The sequence below is a fragment of the Anastrepha obliqua genome, chromosome 2 (assembly GCF_027943255.1).
Source record: "Anastrepha obliqua isolate idAnaObli1 chromosome 2, idAnaObli1_1.0, whole genome shotgun sequence".
In the NCBI taxonomy this organism is placed as follows: Eukaryota; Metazoa; Arthropoda; class Insecta; order Diptera; family Tephritidae; genus Anastrepha; species Anastrepha obliqua.
This window is the reverse complement of record NC_072893.1, coordinates 62,051,356-62,075,884: the sequence shown is the minus strand read 5'-3', so window position 1 is coordinate 62,075,884 and position 24,529 is coordinate 62,051,356. Positions and strand designations below refer to the sequence as shown.

The window sequence follows — 24,529 nt, the reverse complement described above, 5'->3', positions numbered from 1 at the left end:
AACAAACGCCGCGATACGGGTCTTCTAATTTCGCCTCTATTTTCACCCGCCACTCTCAGAATGGACCTAACTTTTGCTAACCTGAATTTGTTCCACAGTGTAATTTTTACTGTTTCATGGACGTAAACTTTAGTGGTCGAGAAATCGACCACTGGCCAGGAACTGTCATGTAGGATAGAACAAAATCTAGCAATATTTTTTTTCTTATTGAAAGAGATGAAAGTGAGTATCTTTGTGGTATAGGAAAGGTACTACCCCTGCAGGGAAAATCACTACTAGTGAACCAAAATTCTAGTTCAGCACTAGTACCTTACCTGCAAAATCGAACCTGTCCTATATTGCAGGTATTTTCTAATTGGAACTGAAAATCCATCAACTTCCAACGTGGTAGGCTTAAAAGTAAATCTGATTTTGCCCGTCCCATATGGCGTAAACCCAGAGATTTTCAATACACAAGGACCCCAATAAATGTGGAAGCAATCAAATTGGAAGAAAAGTTTTCTGAAATTGGTAAGCAATCAATCCTTTTTGTATACGTATATATAAGGGCACCATTTTGTAGGCTCAAAATCCCCCTATGATCTCTTTACATTGTTTTTGATTATAATATTATCACAAATATTATATTATCACTTTCACAAATGAGTATGCAAACCAACACAATGCTTATGTTTATTGGAATATTGTACCTATCGGGGTACCATACTTTGCCACACATTGACCACTACTGGTCTGTTCGACCGGACATGGGAGTTCCAATTGTGAAGCAGGCTATGAGTCGTAATTGGTTTAAAAAAATTAAGTAGTTTTTCCATCTCGCTGACAACACGAATTTAAACGCAGCAGACCGTTTTGAGAAGGTTCGTCCTATTCCTGACGCGCTCAACAAAAAGTGTATACAGTTTGGAGTCTTTAGCCATAATCTCTCTATAGGCGAACAGATGATTCCATACTTTGGACGCCACTCCTGCAAAATGTTTATCAAGGGAAAGCCAATCCGGTTTGGGTTTAAAACATGGTGCTTATGCTCTGAAAGTGGGTACTTATTTCCTAGTTCATTCTACGGGGGAGCAGCAACCCCTCACGATAAAACTATAGGTCTAAGCGCACAAACAGTCTTAGACTTGCTTGCCAACGTATCTGACCCTGAGTGCCACATCATATTCTTTGATAATTTTTTCTCTTCATACCATCTAATGTGCCTTCTGAACGTACGTCGATTTTTTGCAACTGGTACTATTCGCGAAAATAGAATGGGCGATTCTCCTTTGAGAAATTTAAAAAAAGAAATACGAGGAACATTTGACCAACTACTTGACCATCAGCAAGAAATATTGACTGTTCCGTGGAATGATAATGCTATAGTCAATATTATAACTAATAACTCCGCAGTGAATCCAATTATTAGCACTAAAAGATATTGTCGGAAGAAAAAACAAACTATCACTATCCCGCAGCCAAAAGTTATTCAAGAGTATAATCATGGCATGGGTGGTGTGGATCTCCATGATAATTCGGTGGCAAATTATAGAATATGTATGAGACGAAAAGAATGGTGGTGGCCAATATGGACAAATGCTCTTGGTAACGCAATGGTCAATGCATGGAAGCTTCATTGTATGATGGCAAAAATTGAAAAGATAAAACCGCTGTCACAAAATGATTTTCGTTCCAAAGTCACAACAGAATTATTGAATTACGGCAAGGACGAGGACGAGTATGAAAACGAACATGGAGGTGAAGGTCCATCGAAGCTTCCTCGGATCAATGAAAGGGTACACGCCGTCATGAGAAGCATTGAAAACAAATTTCGGCGGTGTAAATTTTGCAAGAAACATACTATTTTTACTTGCAAAAAGTGCAATATTCATTTACTTACTAAATGTTTTAATGATTATAAATTGACTTCCTGTGCTAAATTTTTTCATAAATGTTGTATTTTTTTTTAATATATTTCACGGTTTTTGGCCAGCGGTCGATTTTTCGACCAGTCCATATCTAAAACACCGATGGTCAGAATTTTTTTTTTGTTTTAATTTTTCTTGATTATGGTCCTATAAGCACTGACTAAAAAGGAAATGGAAAAATTATGTCGAATTCTTGTAGCGGCCGAAGATGGGTTAAGGCCACTTGTAATTTTTTTTTAAATTGTGTGCTATTTTTCTTTTGCTGCTGAATAAGCAGTACAGCCTAAAATGTCTCTAAACAACAAGATTTAGCTGCCGCGCTTCTAAGAGAACCATGGCATAAAAATGATGACTAAAAGTTGTTTGTGAAATTGAGGTAATATATTTGTGCAAAGCCGATCTAAAGCCTTCCTTTTCTGTAGCAGATCACTACATAATATTTTAGTTTGAGGAACTAGTGATCATGAAAGGCATAGAGCAACTCAAAATACAATCCATATGAAAAGAAATAATCACATTTAGAAAAAGGATAAGTAACTATGTCATTATAATCAGGCATATAAGACAACATAAATATAATTGATTATTATTAAGAAATTTTACACTGACGCCGATTTGGTCAATTGTGTCACCAAAAATATCCAATTCTACACCTTTACTGCATAAGTCCGCTCGAATCGCAAGTAGCAATCCACCACCTTTTTGAAGACCAGTAGCTTCCGGAGAGCAGCGGTCATTTCGGTATACGTGATAGTAACTATCAAAATATTTGGCTGAGCAGAAGTTGTCATTCAGCCACGTCTCAGTTATGGCAATAATGTCATAATCGTGTAAAGATGCATTACGTAAAACTGCGTTGATGTAGTGCGCATTGCACGCACATTTTGATAGTACAGCGAATAGTTTGTTAACAAATCATTGGCAGGCGACAGAACGTAAGGTACAGTTCCCAAGTAGTCACTTCTTTGTTTACTCGCTCTTGAAAAAGCTTGAAGGGGCGTACTTTTACGCCAGCTGCAAGAGATCCGAGTTTAGGAAGCTGTCATACTGATTTGAGGAGACCCCTAGTTTAAAGTTCACTCGCTTTAGCGAATCAAGGCTATAGCAGGATATCCTTTCCAAATTAATAGATGAATGCTTAGATACATAGGCGATAATATTATTGGTTGTTACAGATGGCTTAAATGAAGATAAGTGTAACCATTTCATTCTATGCGCAACATTTAACTCATCATTTGAGCTCGACCCTACAACGATTTTACGAGTAAGCGCTTGCACTTTTAGTTTATTCGAAGTACCGATAGCATGAGCAGACGCAGAGTTAGAAGCAGAAGCCCGGGCATCTGCTGCAGAGGCATTTTGTTCGGCATGTGAAATTAATTTAGCTACGTCAGCGTAGAATACAGTCACAGCCGCAGCAGAATCCACCACCGTTGCTGCACACGACACTTTGTTGGAACTGAATTGCTCGATTGGCTGAGCTGTTTGTAAGAGATGATTAGATTTCTTTCTCTCTTCGACAGCTGGGAGCGAATTTATTGGAAGAGAGACCGGAGAAGCGGCAGATGGCAAATTAATGGCAGACTTAGGAGACACAATTGTTTGTTTTGATGCACTTTTCCCATTTTTATTAGCACACTTGCAAGAGCATGCAATGCGTCGCAGTTCTTTAACTTCTTTTGTGAGCATAGAAATAGCAGATACCCCATCCTTGACGTGCGATTTAAGGTATTTGCAAATCATTCCAGCTCACGTAAATTTTAATATTTTTTCGAAATTTTGGCAGGAGAAGTCTTAGAATATTATAAATTTCATATTTTCGGTAGAAAAATGGTATCCTTTTTTTGTATGGAAAATAGTGCACTCTAATGTACAAACATAATATATCTGTTAAACAATCAAAATTAAAATATGTGCCTAATATTTTGTCCTACACCCCGCTCAAAGGGTTAACCGCACGTTAACGGGCTACATACGTCCAGCAGCGCCAAAAATGCGCTACAAGAAAAAATTTTTTTGAAGGGATACCAATAGAAATAAATATAAAAATTTTGTTTACATTGTTTATTAGTACTTAAGCTTTAACTTAAACTTATTTCATTTTTTTTTTAAATTAGTAGGTATATAAAAGTCACGTAACCCAAAGTACAATACAATGGAAAAAAATTGCTCACGGTCTGCAACATTTCTCCTGGAAATGTTGATGAATTTGTAAAAAGTAAGAAAATTCTTCAAAAATAATGTTGTTGTTATAGTTGTCGAGCCGGATTTTTGAATTTTGAAAAAATTGGCAATTCACGGCATTTTAAAAAAAAGTATACGTCTTATGTCATAAATGTCACACTTAAATTATGTTTATAAAATTTTTTAATAAAAATATCAAAAATCCGACTCGAAGGACTATAGAGAAAACACTTTCGAATATTAAAAAATAAGGCAACGAAAAATATGAATAACTCTATGAGATATCATGCAGACGGTGCAGAAAAAAGCAGTTTGGAGAAGAATGAGTTTAAACTTTCAAGTGCATTTCGCTCGAGGCAAACTCGCGTATCAAACTCTCGTCGGGCAGTTAAATTTTGTACCATAACTTTGAATCTATGGAGAATTTTTACAATTGACTTCCACGTAAATACGCCTAAAACTATAAGGAATAATAATCTGTAAATAAAATGGATTTTTTGAAAATTCTGGACATATGTAACCCCTTAACAGAAACCAAAAACGTGTTTAAAATTACGTATCGTCTGGAACTTTTTTTTGCTGGAGCACCTTACTCTGCATACTTGAGTTTTTTGTTGTATTTATTATTAACTTTGCAACTAGTTATACACGGCTTAGTTATTTAACTAACGAACAGTATGCGTTACGTTTTGTCTAATGCAAATATCATAATCTTATGGGTGTTTTGCAGAATTGCGGAACTCTGGTTTACTCCAGGAGATTATGAACCTTCTTCATTTTAAGCCTTGCCTTTCAATTGCTTAGACTAGTCAGAATCGAAGCAAAATACAAGGTGACGCAAAATAAGTCACCCCAATAGAAGATTTATAATTTTTGCAAATGGCGTCGTTCGTCAATGATATTTGCCACTTGTGAATTAAATAGCTGTTAAATAGGAATAGACCAGCAATGATGCGCATAAAGGTAGAAATAAAAATTTCAATCTCTTTAGTTCTAAGTTACTGTGATTTTTGTTTTATCTAGTAAAATAAATATTCAAAAACAAAATTGCGCCACGTTGTATGGCCATAAATGTGTAAGCCATATCACTCATACGCCTGCGCCTACCCTGACACTATCAAGCAGTACCTGTTAATCATTCATTCAGCTAAAGAAGTCCGTATTTCTGATGATGGCATAATTATACGCTTTTGAGAAAGTAATCCTTCGTTATTTTGCATAAGCAGCATTAACTGCAAAAAAAAAAAAAACTGCATTACTTCTACCTAAGTATATCCCAGCGGCCTATCGGATAAACCAGAAACCAAATAGCAACAAAAGAGAAAATAAAAACTAAAAGGCGCATACAAGAACCATTTATAAAAATATTCAACCCTTCATGAATTTCTTTCATTTATAGTTTTATTCATATGTATTTTTGAAAGGCATTTTTGTTTGCTGCAAGCAACCATGCAATCAACCGTCACCTCATATTTGCCTTGTCATAAATTTTGCTAAATCCCATATTTATACCTAAGAGCTACGTATATACACAAATACTTGTATTATTTCATATTTCCAGTAAATGTAAATACTCCATATTTATGTACAAAAATAGTAAAAGAAAATTCACTATTCCCTCAGCATATTTGCAATGCCCAGAACCGCGACCCCATCCACAGCAGAGCTTAAATATTTATATACACAGTAGTCATCGACCCCAACTTAACCCAAACCTTTGCACATTTATAGTTATGTAAATGTGCATGTGTAAAAATGGAAATTGTATGAGTACCGCATATTAACGCAGCAAATTAAAAGCAAAAGGTCATAATTTCCGCTGAGATCATAACCCCAGCCAATAGTAAACCATCTGGAACCATAAATACCGCCAACGCAGCGCACCCGCTCTGAACAGATATTCGTATAGTAGGGACTGACGGAGCAAAAATCCACACAAAAGAATACCGAAAAATGGAAATGCGATAGATATGAGAAAAAATAAAAGCAATCAGACGTACGTGAGTAGTGGAAAATGAATGGAGTGGAATAAAACAAGGAAAAGCAGGGAAATGAGACAGCAAATCTTGGCGAGGGGAGTTGGCAGCTGCAGATGAACACAAGGAGTGCAAGAAATCCTTTAATTTCAAAACAAGAAAGGATTTTCCGGATAAATTTTTGTGTGTGGTCCATTTTTTGTTTTATTTGGTTGGTTTTTTTCGCTTTTATTTAGCAGTTTCCTTTTTGCGTTTCATGTGCGTGTGCTCTTTCGTGTGCGCGTATTACACTGCAAAATTAAGTATTTTATCATGTTATGCCTCTGGGGGGCTAAGCTTTTGATAAACTTCTAGGAAATACAAGACGATGGTTGAATGGCTGTTTATACAAAACAAAAGGACAAAAAAAAAAGCAAGAATAACAAAAAATCATTTCATCTTGAGAATGCTTATTTTCTCAGTGTTATCTCTTGTTAACTAAGCGCTAAATTAATTACTAAGCGGATTAAACAAAGACACTGATAAAGAGTATTGAAGATGGAAATATAAAGCATTTCGATTGGTAATTCTCTATATGAGAAATAATATTAAAATAATAATGTGACCCCAGCACAGACCTCCTTAGTCCAAAAAGCTAAAAACTATGGCATACCAACTTGATCAAAATAGTTGCTGAATATTTTCAAAAAATTCTATATACAAAAGTATTCCTCAAAGGTGATATTGCCGCTTCAAAGCATTCGCGATCAACTGCAATGCACTTATGCCAGCGTTTGATACTTTCCTGAATTTCTTGATTTCTTGAACTTCATTTTCGCTTTCAAGGCTGACTCTGTTGTTTCAACTACTTCATCTCGGCGGTTAAAACACGTTTCCATAGTAGTATTCATTTCGTTCTAGAACAAATGCACATGGATAATGTGGAAGGGTGCTTTATCTTTAGCGAATACTGCATTGGCACATTTTTATCAAAGTTGCAAGTGGATTGTACATATTAACACTGATTTTTCAAAGTACCTAACTACATTATATTGCGCAAGCTAGACATGTTTGGATTCCACTTTCTATTTCTGAAGTGGCTGAATTCCTATTTAAGTAATAGCAGCTGTTAGATGAAGACACTAAGTACTCCTATGCCACAGGACAGATGGCCACGGTATTCCTTACGGAAGTCTATGCCTGGCTAATTGAGAAAAAGTGGCGGGGTAGCAGTTTTGGAATTTGTAGTGACGGTCAAGCTGCACCGAAAGCACTTGCTAACCTACGATCTTCCTAGATTGTCGGTTAATGTAAGACAAAACTGAACAGTGTTGCGAAACACAACAAAGTTAATCCTATTTGGGTGCCGGGGCAATGTGGTATTACAGGGAAGGAATTAGCTGAAGAACTGGCTAATGAAGCACTGCAAGTATGTCGCTAGGCCCTGAACCCTTTCTAGAAGTCAATTCTGCATCGATTAAACTATGGATTGACGACTTCATGAGATCAGCCCATAGAGGACGTTGGTCTGGGTTGAACTCATGCAGAGTAGCCAAGTGCTTTTTTAAAGAACCAAACAGGAAAATAGCGACCTTTCTCCTAAAACTCGGCAGGAAGGACCTGAGGGTACGGGTGGGTGTTATCACAGGTCACAACGCCTGTGGGCAGCATATGGCTGCCATGGGGGTCGTAGATAGCCCGATATGCCTATCCTGTGTTGAGCATGACGACACTGCAGAACATTTTCTCTGTAGCTGTACCGCGTTTTCCAGAATCAGACTTAGGATATTGGGTTGTGATATACTGAGTATGGATAAAGTTCATACTCGTCCTGTTACGGATCTCTTAAGATTCATCAATGAATCCAAGAGATTTGTGGAAGAGTGACCTGAAACTAATTTTTCCGTCTTACCACCCACATTTTCTCTTTCCTATTTCTCTATTCTTTCTACTGAAATTTATTCGGTTGTAGTACAATGGTATCCTGGCTAAGTACTTGGACTTGTTCAAAGCCCCACAAATCTAATCTAATCTAATCTACTAATAGAAGGAGAAGCTCGGCCAAATACTCAACAGAAGTGTACGCTCCAATTATTATTTTTTTTTTATTACAAAGGGTAATTTTTTTGCTATTATCTTTTTAAAAAGTTGGTTTAAACAGCTGACGCATGTTTCGTGTTCTGTTTCACCGTCAAATATCTTCAGTTTGGTCTATAATTTAACTATGAATCGTCTTACAAACGAACAACGCTTGCAAATCATTTAATTTTATTATTAAAATGCGTGTTATGTTAAGAAAGTTTAAAGTCGAAAAATTGTGTTCAGCGACGAAGCTCATTTTTGGGTCAATGGGTACATAAATAAGCTGAATTTTCGATTTTGGAGTGAAGATCAGCCAGAAGAATTGCAAGAGCTACCAATGTATCCTGAAAAGGTCACAGTTTGGTGCGGTTTATGGGCTGGAGGCATCATTGGACCGTACTTCTTCAAAGATGCTGCGAATAGTAACGTAACTGTGAATGGTGAGCGCTACCGTGAAATGATATCCAACCTTTTTTTGCCCAAAGTGCAAGAGCTTGACTTGCATGACATGTGGTTTCAGCAAGACGGTGCCACATGCCACACAGCACGCGTAAAAATGGACTTGTTGAGAGGCGAGTTCGGTGAACATTTTATTTCACGTTCGGGACCTTTCAATTGGCCACCCAGATCGTGCGATATAACGCCTTTAGATTATTTTTTGTGGGGCTATGTTAAAGCTCTTGTCTATTCACACAAGTCTGCTTCAATTAACGTATTGGAAGACAACATTGAAACATTTATATGTGAGATACCGGCCGAAACATTGGAAAGAGTATGCCAAAATTGGACTAAGCGGATGGATCATTTGAAGCGCAGTCGCGGTCAACATTTGCATGAAATAATCTTCAAACATTAAATTATATGGACTGTACTATCGATTTAAATAAAAATTTCATGAATTTTTCTGAATTTTACGTGTGTTTTTTTGAAAAACTTTCCTATAGCTCTTAAAAAATCACCCTTTATATCTTTTTTGGGAAAGGAATCAATAGCATGACCGGGAAGTATTCCATACCGATATTTGAGTAACTTAACACGTTTTGTTCGTATAATATTTTTATTCGAATATGTTATAAAAATTAATAATGCAATAATAAAACAAATGCGAACATATCCACTTTTTTTTAATACAAACACCGATTTTTGGCACTAACTTTAAAACGTTGAAATTCCTATTTTTTTTATTTTTATTCTTGTATGAATAACCTTAAAACTGATTACACTTATCGCAAGATAACCATTTGAACCATCTAATAGCAGTTATAATGTTATAATATCCATTTACAACCTCATTTATATACCAAAAAAAATTACTTGAATTTTTGAAACTTCATCTTAGTATATTTACTTATTTGTATTCTTTTTTTGTTTTTACCGTACATCTCACACTTTATTAAACAAATATTTTTATTCTTTATTTGCAGAACCCATCACTGACGTAATTGGTGGTCCAGAGCTACATATAAATAAAGGTTCCACAATCAATTTGACTTGTATTGTAAAATTTGCTCCCGAACCGCCGCCAACAGTCATTTGGTCACATAATCGAGAGGTAAGCGGAAACCAAAGGTGCCTTAAGGTGACTTAAGAAGATGTCCGACCTTGTTAAAGTTTATTGTATGATACAAAAAAATCTGTACTTTTTGCTTTCAGGCAATACAATAAAAGTTACTGTCAAGAATTTAGAGAATCTTCTTTAAAGACAGTTTTTCCCCAAAATGCTCATTATAAAAATCTTTTACTAGCATACACATGTGAGTATTCAAGCACACGTTGGCGAGGGTGCTTGTCTATGTCATAAAAATATGACATTTACTTGGCAAATAAATGTGAAATCATTTGACGAGGGTACGCCAGAAAGGCCGACGTGAACACTAAAGAGCTGAAATATAAAAGAAAAATATTAACGGTAGACTAACACACATAGAATTACTTACAAATGACAAAGCAACTAAGCGAAAAAAAATTATGTCAAAAATGTCAAAGCAAATAAAGGTAGAGAGAGAGAGTTGTGGCGGAAGGGAAATACCAAAAAAATGACGGGAGACATTTGACTAATAGCCATAATAAGCGAAGGGATATTAAATCCCTGTACGGTACAATAACTGACATAAATACATTTGCTAGCTTGTATTGGGGCGCATAGCAGCTTGATTTATAGTTTTTATGGCATTCTTTTTCCTATATAGTTTATTTGCTCTGTTCGTCATGGCAGATTCAAACAAACTTATTTTATAATTTTAAGCATGTATGCGTTTATTTTTAGCCTGTTTGGCTAATCTTCGGTTATTACGTGGTAATAGGAAGCCAATAAAAAATGTTAAAGAAAAATAGTGGGTGTGTCAAAATGGATGAAAAGTGACTTCTTGTATGTGTGTGATCTGTGTGAAACACGAATTTTTAAAAGCGTTGCCTGTCATGAGTATCTGCGAGTTAAGGCAAGTCGCCGTAGAAATTTCAAAAAGACTATTTTGAAATCTCGGATTTCTGCAGAGAAATGTTGTATGGGTAAACCCGCTTTTAGGAGTATTTCTAGACATTAGTGGTGCATTCAACAATGTTTCGAGGGAGGCCATTCTTAGATACAGCAAAGACAGAACCCGCTGTTCATTCATGGATAAAGAACCTTGCAGGTTGTAGATAAATACACGGTGGCTGTGGCATCATTAGTGTGTTGTTTTTGGCCAAAAAGTCGCGCACAAGCAACGATGTGTGAGCAGGGGCGTTATCGTGGTGCAAGAGCCAATTTTTGTTCTTCCACAAATCCAGACATTTTTGGCTGATTGCTTAGCGCAAATTGCGCATAACTTGCAGGTAAAATTTCTTATTGACCGTTTTCCCCTGTGGCAAGAACTCATGATGCACAACGTCCCAGCAATCAAAGAAAACGGTAAGAGAAACTTTTACGTTCGATCGAACTTGGAGCGCTTTTTTCGACCTTGGTTCATTCGGGAGCGTCATTGAGATGATTGAGCTTTGATTTCCACGTCATAACCATAAACCCATGATTCGTCACCAGTTGTGACCCTCTGGAGCAAATTTGGGTCGTCGCGGACAGAGTCCAAGATCTCATTAGCAATATTCCTGCGATGCTGCCTTTGGTCGAAATTGAGCAGTTTTGATACGAATTTTGCGGCGACGCGTCTCATGCCCAAATCATTGAAAAAATCGAATGGCACGAGCCAATCGATATGTCTAGGTCCTCAGCAACTTCTCTAACGCTGATACGACGATTGGTCAATACCATTCTCTTCACATCATCAATTTTATCATCTGTTGTTGAAGTGCTCGGGCGTCCGGCACGCTTTTCGTCGTTCACATAACAGAACATTTTGTACCACCGATAAACGTTGCTTTTGTCCAAAGTTGCTTCTCCATATGACACAGTCAACATTCGGAATACATCCGCGTACTTAATTTCATTTTTCGTACAAAATTTGATACAGGTTCTTTGATCCATCTTTTTGAATAGGTAAAAATCGAAGACGAGCCGAAACACGTGCAAGCAAAGCAGCTGTCAACAATTAATTGAACATTCAAAATGGCCGAAATCATCGGAATGAGTGAGTGACATGAGTACCAACATATCGCCACAAAAAATCGAAATTCGAATATACGTAACCCGCGAAAATTCAAAATTCGCGATACTTTTTGAACACACTTCGTATATCAATATTATGCTCAAACATTTTTTAAAAAATTTGGCTTACCAGGAAACCTTGACCTCCACTAAATGGAGGGACTTACAGCTTCAAGCCGATTCCGAACTGCAGATATTTTTATGAGGAGATTTTTCGTGGCAGAAATACACTCGGAGGTTTGCCATTGTCTGCAGGGGGGCGGCCGCTATTAGAAAATTGTTTTTCTTCATTTTGGTATTTTACCGAGACTCGAACCTATGTTCTCTCTGTGAATTCCGAATGGTAGTCACGCACCAACCCATTCGGCTACGGCGGCCGCTAGTTACCTGTTTGGATTTTTCTCTATCCATAAAGTAATTTTACATATCCTGAAAGTTGAAACAACAATAAATTTTAAAATATTTAACATAAAGATAAAAATTTGATGTCGGCCAAAGTTGTACCGTTATAAGGTGCCTCAGAATGATAAAAATTCAATGAAGCATAATTGTCAATAAACATTTTTGGTGATATTTTTACTAATTAGCTCTGTGGATTAATAAGACAAATGAAACGATTAAACGGAAATCAGATTGTGCAATGTCGGGAGAGTATACAGGGTGAAACAGTACTTCCAACTCCAATCTTTTAATACTTTTCAGCGTTTTTCTTGCGCAGTGCGGTCTTGCATTTTATTTATTCCTTTATTATTCTACTTTGGAACATAGGGCTTCAAATACATTTAATACTTCGTCTGTGTCCTTGTAGGTTCCATTGCAATACTGTTCTGCTAATGCTTTCCCTGTCCTTTTGAGAGTGTGCCCAATCGATCGCCATTTAGAACCACTTATCGGCTTTTGGATTGGATCTCCCTCGGTTATCTGCTACAAGTCGGTATTTTGGGTAGGGTTCGGCCAAAAGTCTTTACTTATTATCCGTCGATTTTTCCAAATTGGCTGTAACCGTCCAAAGGCGGACCTAGATTTACGCAGACGGTTTTCTGCGTCTTCTTCGTCGTGCATTAGCCTGTTGCAAAGTAATATTTTTTCCTATTGTTGTTGTTATTTTAACTGCTGGAGCGACTATTAGCCGGATATGAATCCGGGTCGTTCCGATAACGTAGAACCGGCTGTCGTAGGAACGAACGCCTTTTCTCTTGAAAATCGCTGGATATTTTTCAATTAACGATTTACTCGATTTAATTGGTCACGACAAGGGGTGCAGTTTCCTCAGGTTAAAGCAGTTCAAAGGGGACGACTCCATGTGTACGCCACCAAACGCACAAAAGCGCCTTTTTCGGATGTTAACCTGGCTTAGCAGTCCTTCGTGACAGTTCACGCAGAGAGAGCTACTGCTTTTTGCGTTTTGGATTATCATACATGACCCATTTTTTATTTCCACTGATCAAGCAATCAAAAACCTGCTTGTCATGGATCGGTTAATTCCTTCCCTTCAGACAGATTACGCGGAACACCTGCTTTGTTTTTTTACCATTTTGTTGCCAAAGTTCTTGGTTAGTCGACCGAGGTTAGTTAAGAATAAAGGCGGACACGGTTTTGCTCCCACTTCCTCCTTTAATGCGCCATTGTCTAAATTTGTTGGTTTTCGTGAGCGATGTGAGTCGAAAATATCGAAATTACCAGATTTTAACTTAGAAAACCACATTTAGCTTTTACGAACATCGGTAAACCTCGCAAATGTTTTGATGGCAACTGTTGCATTGCAAGTAAACAAGTCACTTTAACTTTGAAATATCTTTGGCATGACTTCGAACTATGCAATGAACTCATAAACGGTAAATGAGCATCGACATGCGCAGAAACGACTTGAATTTTGGTTTCCTCTAATATATTGCGGGGAAAAGAAACTATGATGGGCTCACTGTTGTTTACTTCTACTGCCTAAGCAAATTTTATGCACAAATATGAGTATATCACTTTGTTTCTATTGAATGACAGGGTTGATGTGATTTAACTTATATTAGAAATGCTATTTTTCCTGCTCTTCCTCAACTAAAATGTAACCTCATTTACCCAGTTTTATTCTTACGCTCAGGTTGAATCATTTCAGCCACAATTTTTAATACTGATTTTCATTTCATTCATTCACATTTTGTTTCCTTCGATTCCAGGTCATAAATTTCGATTCACCACGTGGCGGCATATCACTGGTAACTGAGAAAGGTGTAGTCACCACCAGTCGACTATTGGTGCAGAAGGCCATACAGCAGGACTCAGGACTCTACACATGTACGCCATCGAATGCAAATCCTACATCGGTGCGTGTGCACATCGTTGATGGTGAGTAAGCAGGCAGACAAAATACCTACATATACATACGCAAAAACTAAATGCGATAGATCAACTGAGTGAAAGTTGAGCAAACTAAAACAATTTGGTAGTTTGGAAACACGAGTAACTCCATGCTTTTCAATGAGTTCTGATACCCATCGCATGTCTGCTGATACGAGTGTGGATGTGTGTGTGTGTGTAAGATGAATTTGCTGTTCTGATATACTTCGATTGCATGATTTATTGTTATGTGGATGAAACTCAGTAGGAGTTTGTGTATGAGACTTTTCGGTATCTAAATTCAGCCGTTTAACTTCAATAATACGGACAACTTTTATTTTATTGCCAATGGACGTGTATGGAGTTTAATTCGTGTAAATGTACTTTTATAAATCAAACTTTCATATTTGAACTTTTGTGTTGAACTACTGGTTTTTGATAATTGCGATTTATGAGAAAAGTATTTGGAATTAGCATACAGCGGGTTGCCAAATTACTAAGGACAGTCATGGAAAATGTTTTTTTGAAGTATTAACATTAAACTAATTAAAACACACAATTCGTTACAAAATAGAGATTTAATTTTTTTAATCCATTGGGGTTAACCATTGTACCATCCGGGATGTTATGTGGTACATATGTGTACCAACCGTCCTACAAAACATACTAGACCATATTTTTTCTTACAATAATAAAACGAAATAATTTATTTATTTTGCATGTAAATAATACACAAAATAAGTAATTTTATAAAGAATCAAATAATTAGTAATTAAATACATAGATGGTAATTCAAAGCAATGTAATAATTTTAAATAAAATTATGTGGATGAAATGATGCAAAGCAAAACTTGCACAAGGGAACTTGGCACTCCTTACATATTGTTTTTGTACGTGTCTGTTTTTTTGTTCGCTGTAACTAAAACAATGCCGTCATGTATCGCCTTCAATAGGTAGATGTTTCTGTCCTGTAACCCGACGCCTTCATCTATGAGTGTCTCTGCCAAGGTCACCAAAAACGATTTGAAAGGCTTTTTTCCCTTCTAAGTCCATTATAAATGATCCAAGCGTTTACGGCTGCCATCATAAGAAAGTAAAGTAAAAAACCTTCTTCCACCATCTATCCGACTTCCGATCATATTCGTAAAGTCCACTCATTTGATCGGCTAAGTCGACCCCTCCCATAATTTAACGATAAAATTGAATTGCGTTTGGACATGGCACTTGGACTTTTTCCCCTGTTTTCAAGGGGGTGGTAGGGTTTAGCGCTAAAAAAAAACACTTTTTTTTGAATTTTTTACAGAAATATGGCTTAAGATACTCTAATAAAATCAGTTGCATGTTATTGTACATATTTTCAATAAGTTTTTAAAAAATATTAATAATAAAATATTGACAAATAAGCCCATGGCAGAGTTTTTTTGGAGATATATTATGTTTTTCGAGAGGTGCTCTGCGGTGCCAATCGGCATTCGTCGTAGAATCATCTGAAACCAAAAAAGTCGAACTTTTCAGTTAAAGTATGACGTAATGCTCCCCCCCACCAAAACCTCCTTCGTGTCCTGCCATTTTACGCATAAAAGGCCAGATGATGTACTTTTGAATTCTGCTTCTCCTCGCTCAAGTTTCTTACTTGTAAACTCGGGAACGTTTTTCCTGTTACGCATTGTAGTACCAACGGCTGGATAAGGTAAAGTATTTAACAGATTAACTGATGTGAAAAAGCGATTGTAACACAAAGTAACATCATTTTCTGCGACTGAGCTGATGAGTTTAGTTACTACTCTTTCTCCAAGGGTTCCCGAGTGTTCTTCAAGGTCTTTTCCGCAATAAATATTGAAATCGTACGTGTAACCTATTACAGCGTCACACCTAAGCCACATTTTTATACCTCTTTTCACCGGTTTTAGGGGCATGTATTGCTTGAGTGAGCTGCGGCCCTTGAATTTTGTCATCGACTCGTCTATACTTTGGAAGCTGCTGTCTTGTCTACACTTTTGGAAAGTTTTTTTTAGACATTCTACCAAATCGTCCAGGTAATAAGTCTTACTACAGTCGAATGGGTTTTCCGGGCATGCGAAATACATCTTAGATGTGATAAATAGGAATCGATCCGCTCCGTGGAAAACATTTTGAGACAATTGAAGTCATAAAAGAGAATTCGAAGAACACACTCGAGCTTGACTTGTTTACAGTAGCACAGAAAACTAACTATGTGACATATCACGCTGAAATTTGCCATGTAAGCTTATGACAGTCCTACCGTTTTATTTATAACGTCTTGTTCATATTTGAGCAGAAGCTATATATAAAGAAAAATTACAATAATTTCTTAAAAAAATTGTACTTAATTCAAAATCAATACCGGCCCTTGAAACTTAACCACCCTTTATTTGGTCCATAAATACTTACTTACTTACTTAATTGGCCATAACAATCTGTTATCGAGTTACATCTTGCCGAAAAATGTCTTGCCAGCTGTCTTTGTTTTCCGCACACCTTTTCCAGTTTCTTAAGCCAAGAGAAGTCAGGTCATCTTCAATTTGGTCCTTCCACCGGACACGAGAACGCTGTCTTCACCGCCGAGCGCCAATTACTGTTTGAAACACCTTCTTCGCCGGAGTACTTCCTTCCATACGGATGACGTGACCCAGCCACAGTAGTCGCTGCAGGGTGACTCGTTTGACTATGTCAATATCTCCGTAAAGCTCATACAGCTCGTGCTTCATTCAAATGCGGTAACTGTCATGTGAGTGAAAAAATAAAAAAATAAATAATTGGCGCGTACACTTCTGTTAGGCTTTCACCGAGATTCGAACCAACGTCCTCTCAGTGAATTCCGAATGGTGACCACGCACCAACCCATTCGGCTACGGCGGCCGCCATGTGAGTGAGGAGGGCCAAAAATCGTGCGAAGTATTATATGTATGACCCCATGAGCTGTATGATATGAGCTGTGATATGTCTCATAAAAAACATTTAGTTGGAAAATTGCCCAAACTTTGAACATGACATGCTATTGTTCTCAAAAGGGCATACGTCATGGTTCGCTAGACACCTAGCTCCAAGTACCTCTCATTATTGGCATCTCTCATGTCAGAAAAGTTTTCTTTGGCATTCATAGTTAAGAGAATTGAATCAGACAGTTGTGGCTAGGAAAACCAAGGATAAGAAATATCTTTTTCAAATCCCTTAAGCGAAAAAAAACACAAATACAAGCAAGTATTTATAAAAATAGTTGTGTAATATTTATCTACATAAATAAATAGAAAAAATTGTGTTATGCCTATGGTCTACGTTGCGTCTTGAGAAAAACTAAAAACGAGCAAAATAGCAAAAAATTAGTAAAGCACCCAAGAGCTTAGTCAGTTCAAAATAACTACATAAACTTTTGTAATTAACACAAGTTGTTGGGCAAGTATTTGAGCTTATGTATGTACATAAATAAGTGCAAGTGTGTACTTAAGCATCGCTAACAATATAATTGTTCAGCCCCTCCTTCAGCCCATTAAGCGCTTAACATTTTCGAATTAGTTTCTACACTCTAAATGGTAAGGGGATATTATTATTAGGGGAGTACATACCAACTTGTTATATACTCGCATTACCGCTTTCGCAGCACAACCTACATCGTACACAAATGCACACACGAACACACAAACACATCGGGTGGCGGCTATTCGTGCAAATAGCGCACTGCGTCACTTTTACGCGCCAGATGAATTGGGGAAACGATTGCTCTTAGAGTGAGAGTAAATGGGTGAATACGTTTGGAGGAGGAGCGCATGAAAGTCATACTCATGTATGCTACTCTCGCACCGATGCATTTATGTTATGTCCACACAAACACATACTCTCTATAACCGTGAGCACTAAAATCACTTCAGAAAAGTCATGCATAAATCATCTAAATGGTCATGTAATTCCAGTGAAAGCATAACGCTTGCTTGACACGCTTCATTCTCCCTTCCTACATTGAGGTCAACTCAATGACCGCCATGCTATCTAACAAACCTGACTTGCATAAAAGTCGATTAATTAGCCAATAGTAAATTAAATTGAGTAAAAGAATGTCTCAAAGGAACTGTTGGATGTGAAGTTTTGGTTTTACGCTGCGCAGAAATTTCACTGCGGTTAGTACGAATGCCGCGAATGTTAGACAGGAATTTGATTAGAAATAAAGGGCACTACGAGCAGAGCCAAAGCTAATGCTTGATTAGCTAATGCTTTTCTATTTAATGGAGATAAGAAATAAGAAAACAAAGGGCAAGCGAAGTAGTGTCCAAGTCTGGAGGAACCAGATTTATATACACATCGCCTATGGGTAGGCATATAAAAACGATGCTTATAAATTTAGGTTTGTTTGTTGGATAGCCTCAATTCCAAAGAAGGCTACATTTTTATGAACAGAAAGGGCCGGCAGATATTTTGTAGAAAATTAGAAAAAATATTAATCATTGTGTTGGTCTTCTAGGTAGGTAGGTTAGATGGCGAAAAAAATGTTGGGAAGAGAAAACCACCTACAGCCATCCAGTACTGTGTAGTGGGGGAGAGAAAAGGAATCTAGGCTGGAGACTTTCCTCAAGCCATCCGTAAAGGGCACGCTAAGGAATTTCAAACGCCTAGCCGCCAGAGCCGGACATTTGCAGAGAAGGTGCTCAACAGTCTTTTTCTCTGCACGATCCCCACAGCTTTTGCAATAGAGATTGTACGAAATTCCAAACTTCCCCGCATGAGTGCCGATGTTGGTCTTCTTTTCAATATAATTTTTTTTTTAGGTTTTTCCCGAGTTATTAAACTGTCTATGCGCTTTTTAGGAATTCTGCTCACAGCGGCGTTTATAGCTTCAAACGATTCATGACACTTTCGTTTCCTCACCAAATGCAGTTTGGAGAAGAGATAAAAGTCACAAGGTGCTATATCAAGTGAATTCGATCGATCGAGCAACGAAATAGTTTGACTTTTTGTCAGAAACTCCCTCCCAACTATTGATCGATGAGGCGGTGCATTAACTTGTAAAAGTGGGCAGCCATATTTATTTATATTCAATCTGAAGACGGCGTAAGACTTGGTCAAAATGCAAAGATAAAAAAAAATCTACCTCATCAATTTTCACAGAGAATTTCTTATAGTTGTTAATGAAATCATGCAATTTTTTCAATATTTTCTAAGCGTAATTCCATCTGTAATCATCCAAAATTTTACAATTTGGTGAAAATGCTTTTTTTTAAAACGTAGAAGAATTTCTGTTGCTAATTAAATAAAATTCCCTGTTTCGCCAAGAAAATATTTATTTGAAAAGTAAAAACCCATTTATTTAAGTATAAAAGTGAAAAAATATTTTATTCAAAATAATACCATCTTTCAAGCAATTTATGGATTCCATCCCAAAAAAAACTACTCATCTTTTGCCCCGAGAAAGTCATCAGGCCATTTTTTAATACCTTCAACATTGGTGAACCGCATGCCAGAAAGGTGATTCTGCATCGATCGAAAAAAGTGGTATCCAGAAGGAGCTATAAGGGCGGGAGGTAAAATTTCCCATCCGGCATTTTCCAAATAATTTTTGAGCGGTACTGCAAAATGTGGCCGAGCATTGTCATGATATAAAATCAATTTCTCGTGTCTGCTCGCCCATTCGCTTCAAACGTATCAATTGTTGTCTGTATAGCTCTCCCGTGAACATCTGGCCCGATTTTAACAGCTCATAGTACAGCACACCCTTCTGATCCCACCAAATACAGAGCATTACCTTCAAACCATGAATATTCGGTTTGGTGTCGACTTGGCTGGTTGGCTTGGCTTTACGTATGATCTTTTATGGTACATTTTGGGTTGTCGTAATGAATCCACTTTTCATCGCCAGTGACAATACGATGCAAAAACGATTTCTTTTTGTGGCGATTAAGTAGCATTTCAGACATGCAAAATCGTCTCTCAACGTCTCTCGGCTTCAATTCGTGTGGCACCCAATTTCCTTGCTTGTGAATGTATCCGGCTGCTTTTAAACGTTTAGAAATGGCGTGTTGAGTGACTTCCAATGTTTTTTCAAGTTTTTTTTTTTGAGTTTGACATGGATCTTCATCGAGTAATGCATCCATTTCGTGAAAATTTCCTGTTGAGTGTAACGGGAAATTTGAAATTTTTCCAATGCACGTTTACAGTAAACTTGTGTCGTTGATATAATATTACAAGTCGTTTTGTGATTCAATGGCCTTCTACCTACTCAAAGGAGTGACGCTAAATCGTAAAATAATCAAAGCCTGTGCGTTGTACAGGAACTAGTGAAGGAGTTTTTGTGGGTGGGTCTCAAAACGTAAGCAGATAATATTTCTGGTTCAATGGATCTGACACTAATATTGTGGAGGCAGAAAACTACAACAATACGGGGAAGTAGACTATTCCCGTGATACGGAATATTTGACAGTTAGCAAACAATAAACAGGGCCTTTTTTTGATGTTCAGTATTACTCTTTTATTTTTCTGGCTGTAAGCTTTGCAAATTTCCCAAAACTTTCAAATAATTAAATTTCATGCTATAATGAGATAAGCCAAATAAACTGAAAAACTATACAAAAATCAGACTTCGACAACTTTCTTGTTATCCTGTTACCCTTGTCATATCCTCGTTAAGCTACAGATTTTAGATAGTATTATTAATTATTACATACCATTTTTAAAGCACTATAAAACTTCAAAGGGGAGATGTAAGCATTGTAACCACTGCAAATACTTTATTTCATAAAAGAAATTCCCATATTTTTTTAAGGAGTTCAGGCATGTATTACTACAAAATAAATGCTTCAAAGTAATTCATTTGAAAATTTCAAAGATGTCTTCATTCCAAGTACAAAAAAAATTTATTACTTTGATATATCTCATTTCGTTTGTTATGAGGTAAATAAATACATACTTAAACGAGACAACCGAAGCCTTTTAAAGAGGTTCAAAGAAAATAAGGCTCGCATAATCATTCATTTTTAGTGAAAGTAAATAATAACTGACTACAGAAATGATCCTAACTGCAGAAATGAGTCTTTAGACTTTGCAGACGATATTTGTCAGCTACCGCACAAATTGACCGAAGGTGGACGTACTAGTAACGCAGGCACGCAAATTCGGGCTGAAAGTAAACCTCACAAAAACTAAGGCATTGAGAATCAAACACACCAATAATAACGACATAATGATGATAGATGGCAGTGAAGTGGCATTCGTTGCTAGCCTCTGCCACTTGGGCTGCACTGCAGCAGCGGACGGCGGAGCAAAGGAAGACGTCAACAACAGATTGATAAAGGCAAGCACGGGATTCGGGTGATTAGGGAAAATTTGGGTAAACTCGCAAATTTCGAAAAACAGCAACATCAGGATATTCAACGCATATGTCATGTCGACACTGCTAAATGGAATTGAAAAGTTGGTTTTTTCGAAAGTGATCACACCGAAACTTCAAGGCTTCACCAACAAGTGCTTGAAGATAATAAGCAGAATATTCTGACCCAACATATTAGTAATGAAGGACTCTGGTGACAAACGAACGAGGAACCCATCTTATGCCAAGCAACAAATGGAATTTGATACGCCTCTTTATTAGAAAACCACCCCAGAGCATCACAAGAATGACATTAGATTGGAGTGCTTAGAGCAACAGTAGCCGCAGTCGGCTAACGAACACCTGAAATAGATTCATTCTGCACGACTTATCCTCCACAAGTCCAAGCTGTGACTATGCTAAGATCATAGCATCTAACCGCATGTATTGGAGAAGCTTTGTAGAAGCCCTATGATACCAAAGGAGTAACCAGAAGAAAAAAAGGTTAACTTGAGCAATTTGTATGGTAAACGGTGTATTGATTTATATCTTTCTAAACTATTGTCGGTAGAAAGGGAAAATGTGGATTAATACTGCATGGTGTCATAAATATCAGTAACTATGCTGTATGCTTGGGCGGCCGCCGTAGCCGAATGGGTTGGTGCGTGATTACCATTCGGAATTCACAGAGAGGTCGATGGTTCGAATCTCGGTGAAAGCAAAATTAATAAAAAAAAACAAAAAAAAAAAAAAACATTTTTCAAATAGCGGTCGCCCCTCGGCAGGCAATGGCAAACCTCCGAGTGTATTTCTGCCATGAAAAAGCTCCTCATAAAAATATCTGCCGTTCGGAGCCGGCTTAAAACTGTAGGTCCCTCCATTTGTGGAACAACATCAAGACGCACACCACAAATAGGAGGAGGAGCTCGGCCAAACACCTAACAGAAGTGTACGCGCCTGTCCAAACGCCTGTCTCTGTCTCGGTTCCTCTGACTCTCCATCTCTGTCCCCCCCTCTCTCATTATTTTTCTCTATCTCTCTGCATCTGTCTCTCTTTTTCTCTCTTTCTCTTTGTCTCTCTTCCCCGTGTCTGCCTCAGTCTCTCTGCCTTTGTTTCTATTTCTGTTTTTGTCTTTGACTTTGTCTTTCTATTTGTCTCTGTCCCAGTCTCAAGTAATCCCACGTTTTTCTGTAGATAATATATTTTTAATTTATTTTTAAAAATTCATATAATGAGTCCACTGAAAGTTTTTTGAATTATGTATACGATTAATGAATTTTTTTAAGGAAACTCGCTGCGCACCGAGCGGTGATGCATGAAAACTCGCAAATGAAGTAAATGAAATTTTTTTCGGGCATACTTCTTTGAGGTATTAATTTTACGGTCTTGAGGGACTATTTCCAAAACCGATTTTTTTTATTTTTGAAAAACTATTAAGAGCAATCACCAAAATTTTAGATAATTATTTTGAATAGTTATTGAAACACAGCCTGATTTGCATTTTGAACGCTACCGTTACATGAAGTTGAGTGTAATTATTGGCCGATCTTCAGTCCCAACTTAGCTAAGGCTAAAAGGAAAATTTGTTTCGAAATATCTCAATTTTTACTGGAGCTATCAAGTGCATGCTGGAACGGACAAACGGATGGGATGGATGGATAAACCAGCATAGATTAATAAATTCTTTGAAACATTTTTGCATATAAAGTGAGTGTCAGAGCTGTGAAATAAATCAAGCAATGGAAATTTAAGTCGCCTATACATACAGATGTGTATAATTTTTTTTCTAAAATTGCATTGTTTCGTTGTAAATATAACAGCCACTTTTCGAAAAGATCACAAAATTTCAATGCAAAAACGTATAGGGTCTGACTGAATGGCAGAAAGGCATTCAATAGAAAGGGCGTATGCCCCAAAATTATTCCCAATCGTACATGAATGTGTTCTGTATAAATAATACTGTGTACTACTAACACTTCCTGTATAAATTAAGAAATTGTGTCCTGTATTGATTGGTGAAATTGATTTTCGTGTAGATTTTATAAAACTCTGCATATTTTTCTACAATTTTTGAATGTCTTTAAAATATTTATAACGAATGATTGGAACTATCGACTGAGTCAGCATACAGCAAAAGCTGCGCTCGCGTAAATACTCATTCAGTGTTACAATTATTTATTTCACCACTCCTTTTTTCATACTTTCATTGAAAACTTGAATGTGCGGATTCAATAGCTAGATTTGGGATTGAAATGGGGGCTAAACCTAAAACTTTATCGCTATTAGGTATTGTTGTTTAGAATTTTGCGACATGTCTTTATTATAATTATTAATTTACTTTACTAACATCTATGAACTATTAGAAATATTTCATTAATTCATCATTATTTTCAAACTCTTTGTGAACTTTTCCTGTAGGTGAACATCCAGCTGCAATGCATCATGGACACGCCACATTACAAGTCCAACCACCGCCCGCTACATTCCTATTATTTTTGGTATTCCTAGCAGTATTGCTATTGCAAGAGCACCCACAGTCATCGCAAAAACGGAAACAACAACAACAACAGCGACCACAACAGCATAAGCTGCGGCAACGCATTCGATGGAAGTGGTGGCAGAGCAGTCAATGGAGTGAAAAATTCGTGGTCTGCCAACGAACAGAGTCATTTACTACGGTGCTTTCAGATGTAGGGGCAGAACGTGAAGCGTATGAGAGCGAGGGCCATAAAAGTCATCATGTACAACAAAAACTATTGCTGGCACTGCCGAATGAACAAAGACGTTGGGAGACCAACATATTAACACCAACAACATAGCCATCAAATGGCGCTAGCAGAGTGAGTAAAATAGTACTCGAATTGATGTAAATTAAGTTCCCCTCCAATCCTAATAAACGAACAAAATAGTAAAGTACTTTTATAGGCGCTTTAACTGGAATATTAAATAATGAGAAAATATAAAACTATGAACTATGTGTGTAAAGTTTGTGTGCAAGTATATGTGTAGGTGTATGTGATTATGAGAGTACATATTTATAACATGAATGTTAAGGTAAAGACAAGAACAACAAACGCAGCAGCAGCAGTCAGTTATTATCACTAGTAATGTAAGAAAGTTTTTTGTTTGTAAAAAAAAAAAAACAAAAAAAAAGGCAAATGTATTTATATTGTATTT

General features: G+C 37.1%; 1 protein-coding gene across 1 annotated transcript in view; it reads left to right on the top strand.

Annotated features, from left to right (window-relative positions):
* The window catches only part of LOC129237923 (uncharacterized), a 246,927-nt gene extending 222,653 nt beyond the window's left edge, over nucleotides 1-24,274 (top strand). The window contains exons 4-6 of the mRNA XM_054872912.1: nucleotides 9,553-9,680; nucleotides 13,880-14,048; nucleotides 23,771-24,274. Coding sequence (XP_054728887.1) covers nucleotides 9,553-9,680; nucleotides 13,880-14,048; nucleotides 23,771-24,171 — 698 coding nt within the window. The 3' untranslated portion in view covers nucleotides 24,172-24,274. The remainder of the gene's footprint in view (nucleotides 1-9,552; nucleotides 9,681-13,879; nucleotides 14,049-23,770) is intronic.
* Nucleotides 24,275-24,529: the final 255 nt, after the last annotated feature.